Here is a 19,819-nt window from a genome sequence, read left to right on the forward strand (position 1 = left end):
TGTAATAGTATGCTTCCCTTTTACTTGTTCCATCAGACAGCACTATTATTCACAATCATATGTGGTAAGTTATGATTGTCCTTAACTCCACTTTGTAAAACTGGTTGTATCTGCCTTCAGCATTAATGCTCTGTACAACGTAGTAGTACATCTTTGGATAAACGTAACCCATGAGACCACTGTGTTCAATGGACACAAAGATTTTCTAACTGGTCAAGGATGCTACTCACACTTTTGTTCAGGGTAGATTCGTTCATGGTAGATCAGCCAAGTAGATCAGCTGGGGGGGTGGGGGTGATTGCTTCCTGGGCTTAGGTGTCGGGATATTCCTCTTTTGGATGTGTGTGGGGCAACAATATGGGACTTCCCTTCTGTTTTACTAGTATGCTATCAAATGATGTTTTGAGATCACCCACATTTGGTGGTAGGACAATCTGTGGTTCATGCAGTTAGGAGTTGATTGTGTCGCACATTTTCACTTATGTTTTTTTTTTTTTTTTTGTAAGTACAGTGTTCATTAGTAATTGCATAGATTTCTCATGCACTGTGTTGATATATTTCTGATTTTATTACTCCTTCAACTACTGAATTGGGTATGTTCTCCTTTGAATACAGGAAGGGCACGAGGAACAAAGGAAGGAGAGGTAATGTTTGTCTCCATTAGTCATTGCACCATTCCTTGATTTGTAATGGGGCTGACGGGGAGCGAGGGGAAATGTGTTTTAATGAAATGGAGGAAGCTCGCAAGATTCTTGGATCCTTTTTACAGGCCCTCCTACAAAGGGAACTCCTGAAAGAGGTAAACTTCAAAGAAGGAGTCCAAAACTCCTTGGATTTACAAATACTTCTGATAAGAGGCAGAAGTCCATATGTACATTAGCGGTACAAGGAAGAAGAGAGGGAGAGGTAATTGATATCCAACAGTTCCCAATGAGTTATACGTAAATACCTTGTTGCCAAAATGTTTAGAATATTTCATGTAGTTTGGTAACTGCAATCAAATAAACTATACTGTGGATTGTGAAAAGATAATGCACTTTTAACTTACCTCTTCCTGCCAATGGAACCATTGCTTCTGAATGATCAGCTGCCTCTAAGCTAAAGCCTTTCACTGCAGTTAGCATGGAAACAACCACAAAAGAATTGTAGGGAGAACAGGTCCGGTTATTGGCATCCAGCTGAAATCCTGTTGAACAGGCACAGGAGAACTGGCCTCGTGGTTTAGGTAGGCATATCTGTTGACATGTATTTGGATTGTTACTGCAGCCATTGTCGGAACCAGCTGAATCTGGAATTAGGAAAACATCAATCATACCCAATTCTAAATATTATATCCATTGCATTACAAAAGAAATGAAAGACTAGAAAGATGGAACTTAAGTGATGACATCAGGGATTATATTGCGATTTTAGATTGAGTGACTTGTGACCAAACACTGTGGGGTGGTGGCAGAATCAATCAGCAGTGCAAGAATAAATGGTCAGTCCCTTCAAGAAATTGAAGGACCAGCAACTAAAAGAAATGCAATCTCAATAAATCCCTATAGATGTAAGAGGGGTTTGATTCTGGTTGGAATAGTACATTACTCTAGACTGCACTTAGCCCTCAGGCATTATGTGTGTGTTTGTAGTTGAATGAAAATAAGGATACCTGGGCTGTAAATGAAAGAAGCGCCACAGGTATTTTTTTAAAGCTTTAGATATTTGAGCCCATATATATGAGATCCTTGCACTGCAGCTGTATCACGTTTTGTGACGTAACGGCGGTGCAAATCACTGTATCATATTTATGAAGCCACGCAAAGCGTGGCTTTGAATAGCTTCATAAACATGGAGTGAGGCAAGGCAGCACAAACCAGTGCATTGCCTTACTCTGCGCAACGGAGGCTTTCCATGGGTGTTGCAGTGAGTGTTCCCATGCAACACCCATGGATTTTGATCCATTTCCATATTTATAAGACTTTTTAACCTGCGGCAGTGCCAAAACCTTATGCCTCACCAGGGGAGGCACAACAAGGAGAAATATAACTATTTCTCCTAATTTTTTCCTCTTTCGATGTGTGCTGCATTCTGCAACACACACAGAAAGAGGGAAACGCCTCCCAGGATTGTTTTTGTGCAAGAAAGTGCTCCTTCCTGCACAAAATCAATCATGCATGCCATGCATACAGCCTTGCACAATGGTGCAAAGGTGCCTGCATTGGTCCTAGGTAGCTAAAGGGCGCCAGAACAGGGGTAAAGCACAGTATTCCATTGCATACCATAGATATAATGCATTCCTGCCTTTTCCCTTTGATGCAGGGCAGCACAACAAGGTGACTTGCTGCGTTGCCCTGGGCCACAATTCCATAAATCTGTGCCTTAATGTAGAGTAAAGGAATTAGTTTCATACTGTTACGAAAGATTGGTCCTATCATTGTATTTCTTGTAGCAAAAACTTTCTATCCTGCTATTATGCCCGATGACAAATGATTGTCACATATTATAAATCAAAAAGGCAGGAAGGACTTCATTAGTGGCATAATTTAGTGACACTTCTGTGTATTTTGCTCCTTCATTGTTGCATACGTCCAGTGGGCCTGAATATAGACAGTTAATGTTTCACTGTTGTGATGATTGGCCACGTTCTTGCTGCTGTTTCAGAAACTGCACCGCTAGTTGAAAGGAAGAAACATTCTTCAATATATGTGACCCACACACATGAGATGAGAGCACTCCCAAAGGTAAAATACAAACACTTAACTCCGCCCACATAAAACAGTGTCTGATTTATTCAGGGACCCATGCTCTCATCATTACATGTAGTTGTTGTAAATATGTCACCCTAATTCTGCACTTTTTAATGAAAAAGTTCTATACATGACTCAGATTTAAACCATTTTTGCAATAACTGCCTTATTTATAATTTCTTCTACTGATGTCCATTTTTGTCCCATAAATGCATTTAGCATCTCTGATATATCTGAACTAGTTATATCTAAATTATATTCTGCCTGGGTGTTTCTCTAACGGGGTGGAAAAATACTGGAAGATGCAGACGTAAATTAGATATGGCCCCAGACTGGCAGAAGTTTATAACAATAATAGAGCTCCCTTCATCCAGGATCTAAAGCATTTTTGCTCTGAGGGGAAGTAATGTCCTGATATGAAAACTTTTTTGTGGCCACAAAGCACTGCGGTTCACAAAATTACAGGTTTTGATACCACAAAAAAGGGAATGTGTGAACAGTGCCTTTGCAAGTCAGAAATGACATTTCAACTCGTTCTTGGAAAATCTAAACGTGTAGAGATACACCCCTCCTCCTTCCGATTTCCAAAGCCCTTTAGAGGACATGGACTACTTTTAAAATAAGTTAGCGTTCTGTGAATGTGAATGCAGGCTCCATCCCTGCATCCGCAGCCTGATCACTGATCAGTGGTATAGGTAAACTGAATCCTGTCTCCATAATATAGTATTGCTGAAGGATTCTGACACAGATTTGTACATCTCTTGTGCAAAACTGAGGTCGGGTTGTAAAGCAGTTGCTGTTCATCATATAGTGACTGCTTTTCGACCAGCCCTATCTATACCCTTGCCCTGGGAAGCTTATTCAGTTTATCATTTATGGTATGGTAGAGATTCGACCCAGTGGCCATGCCTTCTCTTAAACGGTCACAGGACCACAGTTGAGTATTTGTTGGAGTCACAAGGGACCTCGGCAGTGTGGTTTATGAAGCGTGCCCAATAACTGTACCCACCTACTCACATCCATCTCTTTGAATCCTGGGGCGCCGGTCCATAAACTGTCCAGTAATACAAATGAATACTATGAATGGGGTAGGTTTTTTGCTTCAAGAGGGCATGTATAACTCTCGCCTTACTATAACCATGCACAGCCTTGACTGAGAGGCTGTGATGCTTGATATGAGGTGTTTGTTACACAGCTCAAGGTCTGCTGGGGACACAAACTGTGCCGTGCATGTGTTACATGATCATTTACCAAGGACCTCTTGAGCTGCAGCTATGTGCTTGAAAAATTAATTCCGGTGACTATTTCCTTCCTATTCTAGAACAACTGGGAGCAGTCACTGCCTGTACTGTGGGGAAGAAAAAAAGGGTTTACTGCAGTATTTAATACATGCATAGTCCCCGGCTAACACTCTCTTTACGCATGTAGAATTCTTCAAGAGACTTCACCCTAGGATCTAGTCACAAGGGCAAGCTGCTTACCAGGGCATCTTCCCAGGAAAAAAAAAAACTCCAATGATTGTAGAAGTCCCTTGTAATACTGTTTGATGATAAAATAACACTGTCTTAAGAAGAGGATTTACTCCCAGCATCATGTCATAAAAGCTAAAATAGAGGCATCATGAACAGATTCTGGGGTGAAATCAACTAATTCTTGGCTGCAAATGGGAAAACCATCACAAGTTACCAATGAACGTACTTCAAGTATAGCCATCAAACTGTAAAAACTAAATTCAAACTAAAGTGTGGGAAAGACCGACAAATGATGCATCTAGGGCCAGATATACTAACATTAGAAATACTGATTTCCTAACTGCGATTCTCTCTGAATCACAATTTGGAAATCAGTATTCCTAATGTATGAAAATCTTTTGAGTTTCATTAGAAATTTCTAGTGGGTTTCAAATAGACCTATCCATGCATATTAATGAGGTAGGTCGTAATTTGCAACCCATTAGGAATCGCATCCATCACAAGGATGGTGGCCTGATGAGGTCAATGCATCACTATGTCTGTGATTGCTTTTTTAATAAAGCTTTTTTTTTTTTAATGCAGCCCTTTCTCCTAAAAGAAATGGGATGTGTTGAAAAAGAAAAAACAAAACTTTGCAGTTTTATTTTTTAAGTGTAGGCAGTGGTCCATAGGACATTTTTTAACATCCCTAGGGACCCCTTCCCCTTTAGAATGGATTATTGGTGATAAAATACTACTATTTTGCGAATGGAATTCAGTGGCAAAACAATAATACATACCGTACCCATTCAGTATCAGTGGCAAAATAATAATACATGCCATACCCATTAGGTATTTGGAAGGGACGTTCTAAAAACACCCCTTCCAAGTGCGAAATCGCAAATGCAAAATGCGATTCGGTAACAAATTAGTGAATCGCATTTTGCATTTTATACATCAGAAAAGGCATTTTTCCGTTTATAACGGGAAAAATACTTTGTGCATCTGGCACTCAGTCCCATCCCATCCGGTTAGCCTCTCACTTCCCTACATTCAGAACTTCACATGTCTATTTACTTTCTTGTTCCAGGGTTTGAATTGTCCTAGTTGACATGCTGTCCTATAAAAAAATATATATAAAAAAAAATTAAAAATCGAGTAAACTTTACCACACCACTATAAGTGTGTATATTTCTCAGCTGTCCTCTTTGTAGTTTTAAACCAGTTTTTCATCTTTCTGAGGCCCATTAATTGAAAACCATGAAATAAAGTAAAAAATAACACCTGTTGTTTACAGCACATAGAGACAGAAAAACTGGCATGGGAACCACTATCTAAAAGCAAGTTACTTTAAATAACTCTTAGGCCCTGTTTACAAGTGCCCTGAACAGTGTCTGTGAATGTATGGCATTTTTGGCATGTCTCAGGTCTATTACATTAGAATTATTCGCAATTTTTGTGGAAAACAGGAGAGATTTGTGTGTGTAATCCACCAAAATCCCCCTGTGACGGTTAATAACGTAGCGTTATGTCGCATTATCGTTTCCACTCGCAGATTCACCTGTCACACGCTTCGACATACAATGATTTTTCCCTGGAAAAGCACATGCCCACTTTTTCTCCGGTGTCTGGCTGGAGTGCCTGAATTACCCCGGCACTGACGCCATACACGGTATGGATGGCACGCCACTCATATGGTAATGCTGGACCAGAAAGCGCTTGTATGCCATCGATTACAGCTTGTCATTGTGTCGGCAGTAAATTGACGGAATATGATTTCAATTCTACAGACCTTTCTACTGTGCCATTTACTAAAATAATAATATTCTTGTCGAAAAACGGTTACTTTGTAAAGTCGTCCAATAAACGCTGAAAAAAGAATCGCTTTTGACCTACAAACGCTTCACAGGACAATTTCCTTGAGTAGCAGGGCTCACTGAACTGCGACACAAAATACTCACTGTCTCTGTAATGGACGCGCAGGCACTTGAGTCCTGAAATGTTGTCTCTCATCACCACCTTGTTTGCGCCGGTGACCTTGTCAACCCGCTCGATGACCTCATAATCGCGATCAGTGTAATAGAGGAAGGACTCGTGGACAGCAATGCCCCAAGGGTGGGAGAGGTGGTTGACCACAATGATACGGTTTGTTCCGTCCACGTTTGCTCTTTCGATCTACGAGGGCAGTTACAAAATCTGTTACTATCACGCACACTGGGCAACAGGTTTGTAGAAGTAAACATCGGGAACCAGAAAGTCCGATCTCTTTTTCAACACTTCATTAAACACTACAAAATTTAACATCACACATATCCTCGTTGTTTGTATTCTCACACAGTGGTACCGCGTGATTCAGTTGTGAGCGAAAAAAATAGAAAGCAAAACAATCAGAAAGAGAGAGTAAAATGTCACATTAACAGTTCCAGATGGCACGTATTAGTTTGTGCATAAAACAGCGCTTTATTAGTTTGAGTTCGGCCACAGAAATACAAGGACACATCAATACACAATGAAATCGATTTTCAAATATGTGGAAGGAAGGGCCAGATGTATGAACTATCCACTTTGCAATTTCCTAATAGTGAATATGAGCGATTCGCTATTAGGAAATCACAAATTGGGATGTATAACAGTGGGCAAGATGTATGACCATTTCATTTTGCAAGTCTCTAATTGTGACTTTTTGCGAGTCGCAATTAGAGACTAGTAAAATGAAATGAACAAATGTGTCTTAGACATATTTAGCGCTTCCAATTAGGGTCGCAAAGACCTACCTCATCAATATTCATGAGGTAGGCTGCAATTTGCGACCCCATTGGGAATGGCCGCACTCTGAGGGATGGTGGCCTGCAGACCACCATGCCTGTGACTGCTTTTTAAATAAAGCAGTTTTTTTTAAGTGCAGCCCATTTTCCTTTACGGAAAACGGGGTGCATTTCAAACAAATAAATGAAAAGTTTTCTTTTAATTTTTTTTGAGTAGGCAGTGGTCCGCGGGACCACTACCTGATCTGAAAAAATATTTTTGCTACCATTCCTGTTTGCAAATAGGTTACCACCAATTTGAAGTTGGTGGTATGTGCAATTGTTTTGGAACTGCATTCACGCTCACAAAACAATCTTATATCCCCCTGCGACTCATTGTGAGAAAGGGATGCCTTTGGCACGCCCCTTCCTAATAGCGACTCACAAACCTATCATGCGAGTCAGTAACAGGTTTCCGACTCGCAGAATAGGCTTGTTACATTGTGAAAAGCCTTTTCCCAGTCGCAAACGGCCCATCCAGGAAAAGGCTTTATAAATCTGTCCCAGTGTGTTTAACCCTGTTTGCGATTCTCAAATGGGTCGCAAAAGACCTGCCTCATTAATATTCATGAGGCAGGTAGTAATTTGCGACCCATTTAGGAATGGCTTCAATCACAGGGATGGTGGCCTGCTGGGGTCAGCAGACCACCATGTCAGTGATTGCTTTTCAATAAAGGCATCTTTTTTTTTGTGATGCAGCCCGTTTTCCTTAAAGGAAAACAGGATGCATTACAAAAAGAAAACTGAAAAGTTTTCTTTTAATTTCTTAAGAGTAGGCAGTGGTCTGTGGGACCGCTGGCTGCTCTTATAAAATGTTTGCACCTCCACTGGCAAAGGGGAAGGGGTCCCTTGGGGACTTGTACTTGTTTGCAAATGGCTTACCATCAACCTGAAGTTGGTGATAATTTCAATAGTTTTGCGACCGCATTCCTGGACACAAAACATTCTTACATCCTCCTGTGATTTGCAATGAGGAAGCGACGCCCTTAGCACACCCCTTCCTAATAGTGATTCGCAAATCTATTTTGCGAATCAGTAACACATTACCGACTCGCAGAATAGGATTGTTACATGGGGAAAAGCCTTTCACCGGTTGGAAACGGCCGATCGCCGGTAAAAGGCTTTCATACATCTGGCCCATAGTGTGCACCACATATTTATGTTCCAAAAAACAACTTCCGGGATCATGTAGCATCTATACCTATAGACCCAATTCAGATGGAAGATTTATTTTGTCTGTCTCCCTCCTGAAGTTGCCTCTGCTTTAGTAGGTGCTAATTGGGAAATACATTCTCCCAATTGTTTTTTAAAAGTTTCCCACATTGTAAAATGTTGGCATGCATGATGTAGCTACATAGGACGAAAGAAGCAGACTGAGTATTAAGATCTTGCAGAGAGATAGCACTGTGATCTACAATCTATTAGGGGGTAGGGCGACTCAGGGTTGCATGCTAGGCTGTCTTTTCCCAATCTTTTTCTTTAGACTTGGATCTAGAGGTAGATCACAGCATTACACAGATGATCTCAATTTACTGAAGTAAAGAATGTGTTATTAATAGAGGCAGTGCTTTAAATGGGAAAAAAGTGTAGGTACTTAGTAAAATGAGCCAGAGGTGTGGTGAGTTGGTAGGGATACGCGTGGGGTTAAGGGCAAGACATGTTGATACTTAATGACTTCTACCAGTTCCAGCACATACCAAAACATGACAAATGCACCAATATAAGCAAAACAGGGTAACTCGTGACACAAAATGAAAGCCAACTGTTGGAAAATGGGTTATTGGTAAGGGCAGGTAGGTACCTACACCTAGCAACAAGCCACTAACCTCCACCTAGGTACAGTTAGGTCTCAGTAAATTAATCCCAGCTCAACCCTTGGTAGCTTGGCAACAAGCGTCAAGGCTTAACTTAGGAGACAAAGTGTAAAGCATTCAAATATCACAAAACAGTAATCAAATAAAACACAGGAAACAGTTTAAAAATCCAAAACCAATTTATAAAAATAGTTTATATTTTTATCTTTATAATGACTAAAACGATTAAAATCGGTTCAGGGGAACCGGAGATATGAATTTTTAAAGAATTACTATTTTTCTAGCGCTTAGAAACAAAAAGCGCCAATCGAGTCATCTGGTTGCACCAGGACCAGGGCAAAGTCAAAGTTTCAGGCCGACCGCGATGGAGCCCTGCTCGGCTACAGGTCGCGGGAGGCCTCGGTTAAAAAGTTACCTTCTGACTTAGTCTTTATTTTGAAGTTTTTCTTCACCAGGACGAACCTGCCAGTTGAATCCGACCTCCTGGAGCCCTTGTCCGGATACGCGATGTGGGTTTCCTCGGTGGTGATTTTTACCTTCGGACTTAGTCGTTTTTTCGAGATGAAAATCCTTCGACCGGGGTAAACCTGGATCTTGATCTGACGTCCGTGGAGCCCTTCTCGGATACGATGGCTGGGAGGTCCCGGTCAACTTTTTACCTTCGGACTTAGTCTCTTTTTTGGATGTTTTTCTTTACCGGGACGAACCATGAAGTCAGGCCGGGTCGTGGTTGAGGCAAGCCGGCTAGAATTTCCGCGGCGGGTCGGTCCCTCTCTGGAGCTTTTTTCCAAAAATTCTCAAATCTTTTCCAAACTTCTGGGGCTTCACCCAGATGTTCTTTTAAGGTTCTTTTGGGGTCCACAACTCACCCCAAGGGTCCAGAAGTTCTGTGATGGTCCTTGGGGGGTGCGGACTTCAACTCCCAGAATGCACCTGGTGCAAACTCCTTTTTGGCCACTGGACAGTGGTCAGCTGGTCGCTTTCTTCAGGAGTTGGTGCAGGGGACTCTGGTTAGCAATTTTTCACCTGTAGCAAACAGGGAGTCCCTCCTCGAACCAGTTGAAGCCAGGCAAAGTCCTTCTTGTGGTGAAGCCCAAGTGTGCAGCTGGTGCAGTCCTTCTGAGTGCAGGTTCCAGGTGCAGGCCAGGGGTCCAGCAGGGCAGTCCTTCTTCTTCTTTAGTTCCTTTCTTGTTGAATTCTGGAGGGGATCTGAGGTGTGGGGGCAGGTCTGCCAGTTTTATCCTTGCTCCTGGGTGAAAAGCAGGGGGGTCCTGATCCTCCAATCAGGTACAGGGTCGTCCCCCTGTGATGACCACTTCCTGGGAAGTGTGGCAAAAATCCATCCCAAAAGGCAACAGTCTCTAAAAATCCAACATGGCTGAATCTGATTTTTGGAGGTTACATCTAGATGAGCCCACCCACTGGTGTGGCTAAAAATCATAAACACACCCCTCTCCTGCCCTCTCCTAATCTAATCAAGGGGGCACCTAATTGTCTGGGGTTGCAGGATGTGGGGGTGTTGCTGGGTGCTCCAAATGTCCTTCTCTGCCTTTGAAGACCAGTTTGGCAGCCCTCCCCCTTCCTGCCTCACCATCTGCTGAGGGGAGATTCTCTCCCCCAAGCACATTCCTTTGTGTGAAGCCAGGCCACTTCACACCTCATCAAGGCAGCCTGGCAGAAGCTGCTGCAGGCTGGCCAATCAGAGCACAGCAGCAAAAACAATGCAGAGCTGAAATTGGCAACTTTTTAGGTAAAGTCTAAACTTTTTACCTGAACAAGTTATATTAAATCCAACAACTGGAAGCTGTGGGATTTATTACAACAATTAATTTGATACCAAATTCTTGGTATGTAACATTTAAGGAGACTTTAAAATTTAAAATAAAGTCTGCCCATTCTAGCCTATGAAGGCCATTTACTTCAATGAGGGAAAAACGAATTTGGCTGTTTTTACCTCACCAGGGCTTATAAATCTATTTTTATAAAGTCCCTGCTTATAGTTACATGGCACCCAGCCCTAGGGGCACATAGGGCACACCTTAGGGGTGACTTATATGTAAAAATAAGGTAGTTTAAGACTTTGGAAGTACCTTTAATTCCAAAGTCGAATTTGCATATAACTTTAATTTAAAAGCAGCCAGCAAGGCAGGCTTGCTTTTAAAATGACACTGGGCACCTCAGCAGTTCACCTAGGTGTGCACCACCTATGCTGTGGTCCCTAAACCTACATGCCCTACCATATACTAGGGACTTATAGGTAGGTTAACTTAGCCAATTATAATTAGCCTAATTTGCATATCCATTTTACACAGAGCACAGGCCCTGGGACTGGTTAGCAGTACCCAGGGCACCATCAGAGTCAGGAAAACACCAGCATAAAGTGGAAAATGGGGGCAAAAAGTTAGGGGCCTCTGCAATCAGCCCTGTTTTCTCACACAGCCCCCCCCCAGCCCACACGCCCAGGAGACTCAGCCCAACCCTGGGAGAGTCTTCCTGGCTTGTTAGGCGAGGAAGACAGTGAAGAAAACTGGCTGTCCCTTTGCAGGGTCTACTCTGCCTTACATCTTCCTGTCAGGGTCTCTCCCTCTGGGTAGTGAACCCACCCCAACAATGAAAGGACCCATTTCAAACTGAAACTTCCCTCTAGGGGGACTTCCTCCTCTCTCTCTGCCAACTTGGGTAGTGAGGTGCCCACCTCCCCTACTCCTAACTTTGCTAGGGCAACACCTAGCTTACCCAAAGAGGTCACCCAACACTTGAGCAACCCCACCATGACCAACAGGGTCAGGGGGCCTACTTTGCTATTGGCCCTGGGGTCTGCCTCCCAGGCCAAGTACAGTGCTGCCAGGAAGGCTAGCACCCAGCAGAGGCTACTGACAGCTGTCAGTACCCTGAACCACACCCTAAGCTCTCCACTGACAGGTGGCTGAGCTGCTTTAGGGGCAACTTTGGGGTCCTGGCACCCCTCCTGCTGTCTAGAGTGGGGGCTACCACCTCCTGTGGCAGACACCCTCCTTCCACTCTCCCTTCTGTCAGTGCAGGGGCAACACCCTGCATCTGGACAGCTGCCTGTCTACTCAGGACTTCCTTGGGGTCAGGGGAGGCCTCACCAGTGCCAACTCTGGGCTCCCCCCCTACTGGGGCAGAAGGCCTTTGGCTCCCTGGAATTCTCTTTAAGAGTGGCCTACCCTTCCTTTTCTTCTTTCCTTTTCTTGGGGACCCCTGTCTCCTAACTGTAGGGACTGACTCCCCAGGACTTTGGTTTGGGGGGGCGCCCTGGGCGACCGCCCCATCTGGGACCAGACTCACCTCTGGGAGGTCATTGCCCAGGATACAATCTAGGGGGAGGTCAGCACTGACTACCACCCTAATCCAGTCAAGGATACCCTCCCTCTCTAGGGGCACTATGGCTACAGGTTTGGAGGTGACCTCCCTGTGGCTATCCTGACTTTCTTTGTCTCTCCTGGGACATACATGTCTGGGGTCACTAACCGGTCACTCACTATAGTGTGACTGGCACAGGTGTCTCTCAGGCCAGTGGTAGGGATCCCATTCACTTGAATGTGGTGGAAGTGCCTACTCCCACCCTCAGGGATTACCAGCTTACCATCTGGTCCTGTCTCCCAGCTCATTGCTAGGAGGACTTCATCATCTGAGGAGTCCTCCTCTATGGCTACACTGGACAGCCCAGTGCTAACCACCTTCTTTGGACAGGCTGCATCTCCTCTGAAGTGACCTGTCTGCTGACAGTCAAAGCAAGCCCTACTGTCCAAGAGCTTTTTTAACCCTGGGTCTCCCTGTCTCTGATTGTCAGAGTGGGAGTGGGATTTACTCTCCTCCTTCTTAGGGTTCTGGGGTACAGAGGGAGTCTCTGTGGTGGGCTTACCACCTCCCTCCTTAGGTTTTTGGGGACCTGCCCCCCCCTTCTTGGAGTCTCCCCCCTGGGACTTGACAACCACCCTGGTTCTCAACCACTCATCAGCTGCCTCCCCTAGCTCTCTAGGGTTGGTCTGCTTAGAGTCCACTAGATGCTGGCGTAACCTTTCTTGGGTACAATTGGTCAAGATGTGCTCTCTCATGATCAGATTGTATAACCCCTCATAAGTATCCACTTTGTTACCAATAATCCAGCCCTCTAGTGCCTTTAGTGAAATGTCCACAAAGTCAACCCAAGACTGGGTACTGACCTTCTGGGTGTCCCTGAACTTCATTCTATATTGCTCTGGGGTCAGACCAAACTTCTTGGCTAAGCACCTCTTCATACTAGGGTATGAATCTGCCTCCTCCCCCCTTAAGGTCAGAAGCCTATCCCTCCCTGAGTTGGGAACTAACTCCCAAAGAAGTGAACCCCAGTACTGAGGCTTGACTCTCCTCATCTGGAGGGCCCTCTCAAAGGCCCCCAGCCACTTATCTATGTCATCCCCCTCTACATAAGCAGGAACCACCCCCTTGGGTAATCTGGGGCAAACTCCCCCACCCATGGACACCTCAGCTTCTTTATCGCTGCCTCCATCTCTTTTCTCTTTGTATGCCCACTTTTTCTTTTCTAGGGCCAGCTTGTCTGCTTCCAAAGCTATGTATGCTAGCTGGGCCTCCAGCTCTCTTTCTCTGATGGATGGGTTCTCTCCTCCTGAAAGGACCCCCTTCCCACCACTAGCTTTGGGTCTGCCCCTAGTGACTGTATTTACTGAGGACCGTTCTTCCTCATCCTCACTTAGGCTCAGATGCCTTCCCTCCCCTGAGTGGTTAGAGCTTGCATCCTCCCTTCTTTCTCCCTCCTCTGGAGCTTCTTCTGACTCTACCTCTTGGGCCTCAGCCCATGCTGTCAGGGATGTGATCAGGATTTGCTTCCTGAGATCAGTGGTTGCAGGCAACCCTCTTTCAATACACAACCCCCTAAGCTGGACTACTGTCAGTGTGGGTAGGCTAGCCAGATCAAGCTCCATGGTTCCCTAGTTTTGTGTCAACAAAAACTTTTTGCAAAAATTGGAAACAAGAATTTAGAAAAATTACAAAAATTCAATAATTGAAATTAATCCAAATTAAAAATTAAAAACAATTTTTGCACTAGGACAATTTAAAGGATTTTTAATTTGTTTTACCTAAAACTGTAACGTGATATGGAACACAAGTACAGGATCCCGTCGCTGCTTCCAATTATGTTGGAAAATGGGTTATTGGTAAGGGCAGGTAGGTACCTACACCTAGCAACAAGCCACTAACCTCCACCTAGGTACAGTTAGGTCTCATTAAATTAATCCCAGCTCAACCCTTGGTAGCTTGGCAACGAGCGTCAAGGCTTAACTTAGGAGACAAAGTGTAAAGCATTCAAATATCACAAAACAGTAATCAAATAAAACACAGGAAACAGTTTAAAAATCCAAAACCAATTTATAAAAATAGTTTATATTTTTATCTTTAACATGACACAAAAACGATTAAAATCGGTTCAGGGGAACCGGAGATATGAATTTTTAAAGAATTACTATTTTTCTAGCGCTTAGAAACAAAAAGCGCCAATCGGGTCATCTGGTTGCACCAGGACCGGGGCAAAGTCAAAGTTTCAGGCCGACCGCGATGGAGCCCTGCTCGGCTACAGGTCGCGGGAGGCCTCGGTTAAAAAGTTACCTTCTGACTTAGTCTTTATTTTGAAGTTTTTCTTCACCGGGACGAACCTGCCAGTTGAATCCGACCTCCTGGAGCCCTTGTCCGGATACGCGATGTGGGTTTCCTCGGTGGTGATTTTTACCTTCGGACTTAGTCGTTTTTTCGAGATGAAAATCCTTCGACCGGGGTAAACCTGGATCTTGATCCGACGTCCGTGGAGCCCTTCTCGGATACGATGGCTGGAAGGTCCCGGTCAACTTTTTACCTTCGGACTTAGTCTCTTTTTTGGATGTTTTTCTTTACCGGGACGAACCACGAAGTCAGGCCGGGTCGCGGTTGAGGCAAGCCGGCTAGAATTTCCGCGGCGGGTCGGTCCCTCTCTGGAGCTTTTTTCCAAAAATTCTCAAATCTTTTCCAAACTTCTGGGGCTTCACCCAGATGTTCTTTTAAGGTTCTTTTGGGGTCCACAGCTCACCCCAAGGGTCCAGAAGTTCTGTGATGGTCCTTGGGGGGTGCGGACTTCAACTCCCAGAATGCACCTGGCGCAAACTCCTTTTTGGCCACTGGACAGTGGTCAGCTGGTCGCTTTCTTCAGGAGTTGGTGCAGGGGACTCTGGTTAGCAATTTTTCACCTGTAGCAAACAGGGAGTCCCTCCTTGAACCAGTTGAAGCCAGGCAAAGTCCTTCTTGTGGTGAAGCCCAAGTGTGCAGCTGGTGCAGTCCTTCTGAGTGCAGGTTCCAGGTGCAGGCCAGGGGTCCAGCAGGGCAGTCCTTCTTCTTCTTTAGTTCCTTTCTTGTTGAATTCTGGAGGGGATCTGAGGTGTGGGGGCAGGTCTGCCAGTTTTATCCTTGCTCCTGGGTGAAAAGCAGGGGGGTCCTGATCCTCCAATCAGGTACAGGGTCGTCCCCCTGTGATGACCACTTCCTGGGAAGTGTGGCAAAAATCCATCCCAAAAGGCAACAGTCTCTAAAAATCCAACATGGCTGAATCTGATTTTTGGAGGTTACATCTGGCTGAGCCCACCCACTGGTGTGGCTAAAAATCATAAACACACCCCTCTCCTGCCCTCTCCTAATCTAATCAAGGGAGCACCTAATTGTCTGGGGTTGCAGGATGTGGGGGTGTTGCTGGGTGCTCCAAATGGCCTTCTCTGCCTTTGAAGACCAGTTTGGCAGCCCTCCCCCTTCCTGCCTCACCATCTGCTGAGGGGAGATTCTCTCCCCCAAGCACATTCCTTTGTGTGAAGCCAGGCCACTTCACACCTCATCAAGGCAGCCTGGCAGAAGCTGCTGCAGGCTGGCCAATCAGAGCACAGCAGCAAAAACAATGCAGAGCTGAAATTGGCAACTTTTTAGGTAAAGTCTAAACTTTTTACCTGGGCAAGTTATATTAAATCCAACAACTGGAAGTTGTGGGATTTATTATAACAATCAATTTGATACCAAATTATTGGTATGTAACATTTAAGGAGACTTTAAAATTTAAAATAAAGTCTGCCCATTCTAGCCTATGAAGGCCATTTACTTCAATGAGGGAAAAACGAATTTGGCTGTTTTTACCTCACCAGGGCTTATAAATCTATTTTTATAAAGTCCCTGCTTATAGTTACATGGCACCCAGCCCTAGGGGCACATAGGGCACACCTTAGGGGTGACTTATATGTAAAAATAAGGTAGTTTAAGACTTTGGAAGTACCTTTAATTCCAAAGTCGAATTTGCATATAACTTTAATTTAAAAGCAGCCAGCAAGGCAGGCTTGCTTTTAAAATGACACTGGGCACCTCAGCAGTGCACCTAGGTGTGCACCACCTATGCTGTGGTCCCTAAACCTACATGCCCTACCATATACTAGGGACTTATAGGTAGGTTAACTTAGCCAATTATAATTAGCCTAATTTGCATATCCATTTTACACAGAGCACAGGCCCTGGGACTGGTTAGCAGTACCCAGGGGACCATCAGAGTCAGGAAAACACCAGCATAAAGTGGAAAATGGGGGCAAAAAGTTAGGGGGCCTCTGCAATCAGCCCTGTTTTCTCACACCAACCGTGATGATATGTTAAAATTTCCTTGTTTTTGTTATATTTGGAGCTTCTTAATGGCATACTGTTATTTATTTAGCACAATATTTGTTTTTTCCGAGCATGCACACACTTAGAAAGAAACAAGCAAACATGCACACAAAAAGCATTCCATACATTTCCTTTAAAATACCTCCAGAGAGTGTCCCGATTCTTTACCGCTTTCTCTTGCCTTTCCCTCACACAATAAACATGCACACACAAGCAGGCAAACACAGGCTCTCACACAATAGCCTAAGGTGGGTTTAAAGCCAATTTAAACTACTGATCTCGCATGGCTGGTTCTCTTAATTGCCGTTGTCTTGCCTTGACCCCATGGTTTATTTTTTTATGTAGTTATTTATTTATGCATTTTTATATAGCGCAGACATTACCCGGAGGTGTCAGAGCGCTTTACAACAGAACAATAGAACGTTACGGATACAATTGCTCATTGCGATAGTTATGTATACGTATTTACAAGTTACAAAATCAAAACATAATAGATAGTGCAAAGGAAAAAAACCAAAAAGGGTCAAGTTGCAGAATTTCATATTTACAAAGTTGGAACTAAAGGTCATTAAAGCTCTTGAGGGTGTCATGGAACAGACAAGGGTCAATTACATATTGTGAAGGCATATGACTAGTGGGGGCAATTGATAAAGTGTGCTATTGAGATAAATGTCTTTGGAAGAGAATAGTTTTACCCAAATTGTGTTTGCACAAATGCACACAATAGTGTGAATGTGATTGACTGCACAGGGCTTGAATGGATCCCACTCTGTCAAACACAGTGTGATGGTAAACTTTCCGACACAATGCAAATAACCCCATGCTGAATAGTTCAACTGCTGCTCACCTCAGGGCTATGGAAGCGCCTTGGCTGGCAAAGACAGGGTACACTCTGACAACCTAGTACTCACCAGCACTAGCCGTCAATGAGCCATCCCTTTCATGAGACCCAGTAACCTCCTTGGCAGTAGAGAAGTGCTGGTAGTCCAAGTGATAACAATAAGAAGTGCCAGTACTGTGAGTTTTTGCCCATTAAAAAGCACTGACTAGAGGTAGACGAGCCACTGAAAGCTTAAGCCAAGCTTGACGGTGAGGCCTGGCTCTGGCTCAGCTCGAGGTCCGTTTGGAACCTGGAGCCCATAACCAGACTAGCTTTCATGTGGGTTCTTCCTGCCTGCCTCTCTCTACCTGGTCAGCAGCATTACGACCAGAGCTGCTGACCAGGTTTGAGTCTCGGCATTAGCTCAAACTCCTGTGTTTTGGGTCAAATCACTTAATCTCCCCCGCCTTTACACAATGAATGTGACCCTGTGTAATGTAACTAACGCTCATGTAAAGTGCTCCAATACATCGAGTTGAGTTCCCAATATATATAAAACTGCAGAAAAATGCAGGAGGTGAAAATAAAGCCTTAACATAAGGATAAAGAAATAGATACCCAAATCACAACTTCCCCACTTAAATTGCGTGATATTAGGCACATTTTTTATTCCACCAAAATTATTTTTTCTTCATTATCACATATGAAAGCCCTTTCAACTATATGAGTTCAGAATACATGCTTGACTTAATAGACTGTAATGTCGCTCTATAAAAATCTGGGTCCGGTGCAGTGTTTACATGACAATTGTTTTTTTGTGTGCTAATGGTTCATGTTTAATAACTACCACTTTTAATAAGTACTTCTTGCTGCGGTGCTGTAATGTGATTTCTTATTGTCAAAAACTAAGATGTTAAGGAAAGACACTTTCTTAAATGTCAAAACATCTTTATCATACTTTACTTAATGTTTGTTGTGTGATTCACATAACAAACGCTTTTAGGGCCCAGCTCGTGCATGGGCTCTTAGAAGTTATGGAATAGGTATTTTTTAAGTTATATTTTAGGTGTGGTATGCTAGGTTTGTAGGGGTACAGGGTGGGAAATTAATTCATTAATAGTTGAATAACAAATATTTATTAATTGATAATTATTTTACATAGTTTTTTATTTTTTACAAATAAATATATATATGTGTATATTATAAATATACATTTTATATATATTTTTAACTACAATATTTTTTTTATTAAGAATTTGTTATTTTGTATACATTCATGGGGTTATTCATATATGTACTGTGTTTGAAGTGAAGCCTTTTCCCCATTCTTGTTAAAACTGCATTAGGAATAGTAAAATGAATGTCCTTGCAGTTCAATACTTTCATTATTGTTGCCCTGTTTTGAGCGGAAATAGTAAATTTCACCACTCCGAAATCTAACGCTTTCACTTTTGTTGTACAGACTGGAGGGTAATAGTACATTTTACTGCTCCGAAGTACAAAACTTTCTCTACTACTGTGCTGTTTGGAGCGGGAATAGTAAATTTAATCTCTCTGAAGTCCAATGCTTTCCCTACTGTTTCGCTGTTTGGAGTAGGAATAGTATATTTATCCCTCCAAAGCCCAACACTTTCCCTATTGTTCTGTAGACTAGAGTGGGAATAGTATATTTAATATTCGTGGACTCTAAAAGTTTTCATAGTATTGGTTGATTAGATTTTATAGCATTAATTGTTCAGTTTTGTACCTTTATTATTAGTTTTAATTTTTACAATTTTTAATGTGTAAGGTTTTTGTAAATGTAAACAAAATTAATAAAAATATCTATTTTGAAACAGATAATAATAAAGTTAGTGTTTTAAATGTATTACTATGAATAAATACGCACATTTATTTTCATAGTAATTAATTTACAATATTCAAAAATAATATAATGTATAATAAACATTTTCTTACATATAATTATATATATATATGTATATAGACTCCCGCAGGAGTGCATTGGCCCAAGGGGAAATACTCCCTGAGCCAATTAGAACACTCAGGGCTGTGAGAATGTTCATTGCGGAGATTCCGCCCCAAGTGTAGAGACTCCCCCACAACTGCAGGACCTCAGCCACAAGTGCAAAGCACCTTTGTGAATCAGGCCCTTTATTTTGTTAAATTAAATTCCAGACATACAAACATTTTAGAACCTTAGTTTTTTGCCAAAACTACTGGACAGATTTACAATACAACACAGAAAGCACTGTGTACCAAGATCTAGCTTCCTGCAAAATCTAGTGTAATTCCCTTCCAGCAGTTCTCGCGGTAGCGCTACTTAAAGAAGTCAATGGAAAAAGCATAGGGAAATTTGCTATGTAACCCCCTTTTTTCTCAGGCCATGCTTGACGGATCACCCTAAAGCTTTCCAGGAGGGAGCTGAAGGGAATTTGCTTTTTTGGAAAGTTTTGTGAAAATTTGTCAAACAATGAAAAAGGTTTAGCCATCCAAAAAGCACCTTGTCAATGGAAACACTGAC

At 43.1% G+C, this 19,819-nt stretch overlaps 1 protein-coding gene across 1 annotated transcript in view; it reads right to left on the reverse strand.

Moving 5' to 3' along the window:
* Window positions 1-19,819, reverse strand: part of LRP2 (LDL receptor related protein 2) — a 363,947-nt gene that overhangs the window by 122,756 nt on the left and 221,372 nt on the right. Inside the window, exons 36-37 of the mRNA XM_069225286.1 lie at window positions 6,142-6,355; window positions 1,049-1,288 (exon numbers count right to left, since the gene is read on the reverse strand). Coding sequence (XP_069081387.1) covers window positions 1,049-1,288; window positions 6,142-6,355 — 454 coding nt within the window. The remainder of the gene's footprint in view (window positions 1-1,048; window positions 1,289-6,141; window positions 6,356-19,819) is intronic.

Source organism: Pleurodeles waltl, chromosome 3_1 (assembly GCF_031143425.1).
Source record: "Pleurodeles waltl isolate 20211129_DDA chromosome 3_1, aPleWal1.hap1.20221129, whole genome shotgun sequence".
In the NCBI taxonomy this organism is placed as follows: Eukaryota; Metazoa; Chordata; class Amphibia; order Caudata; family Salamandridae; genus Pleurodeles; species Pleurodeles waltl.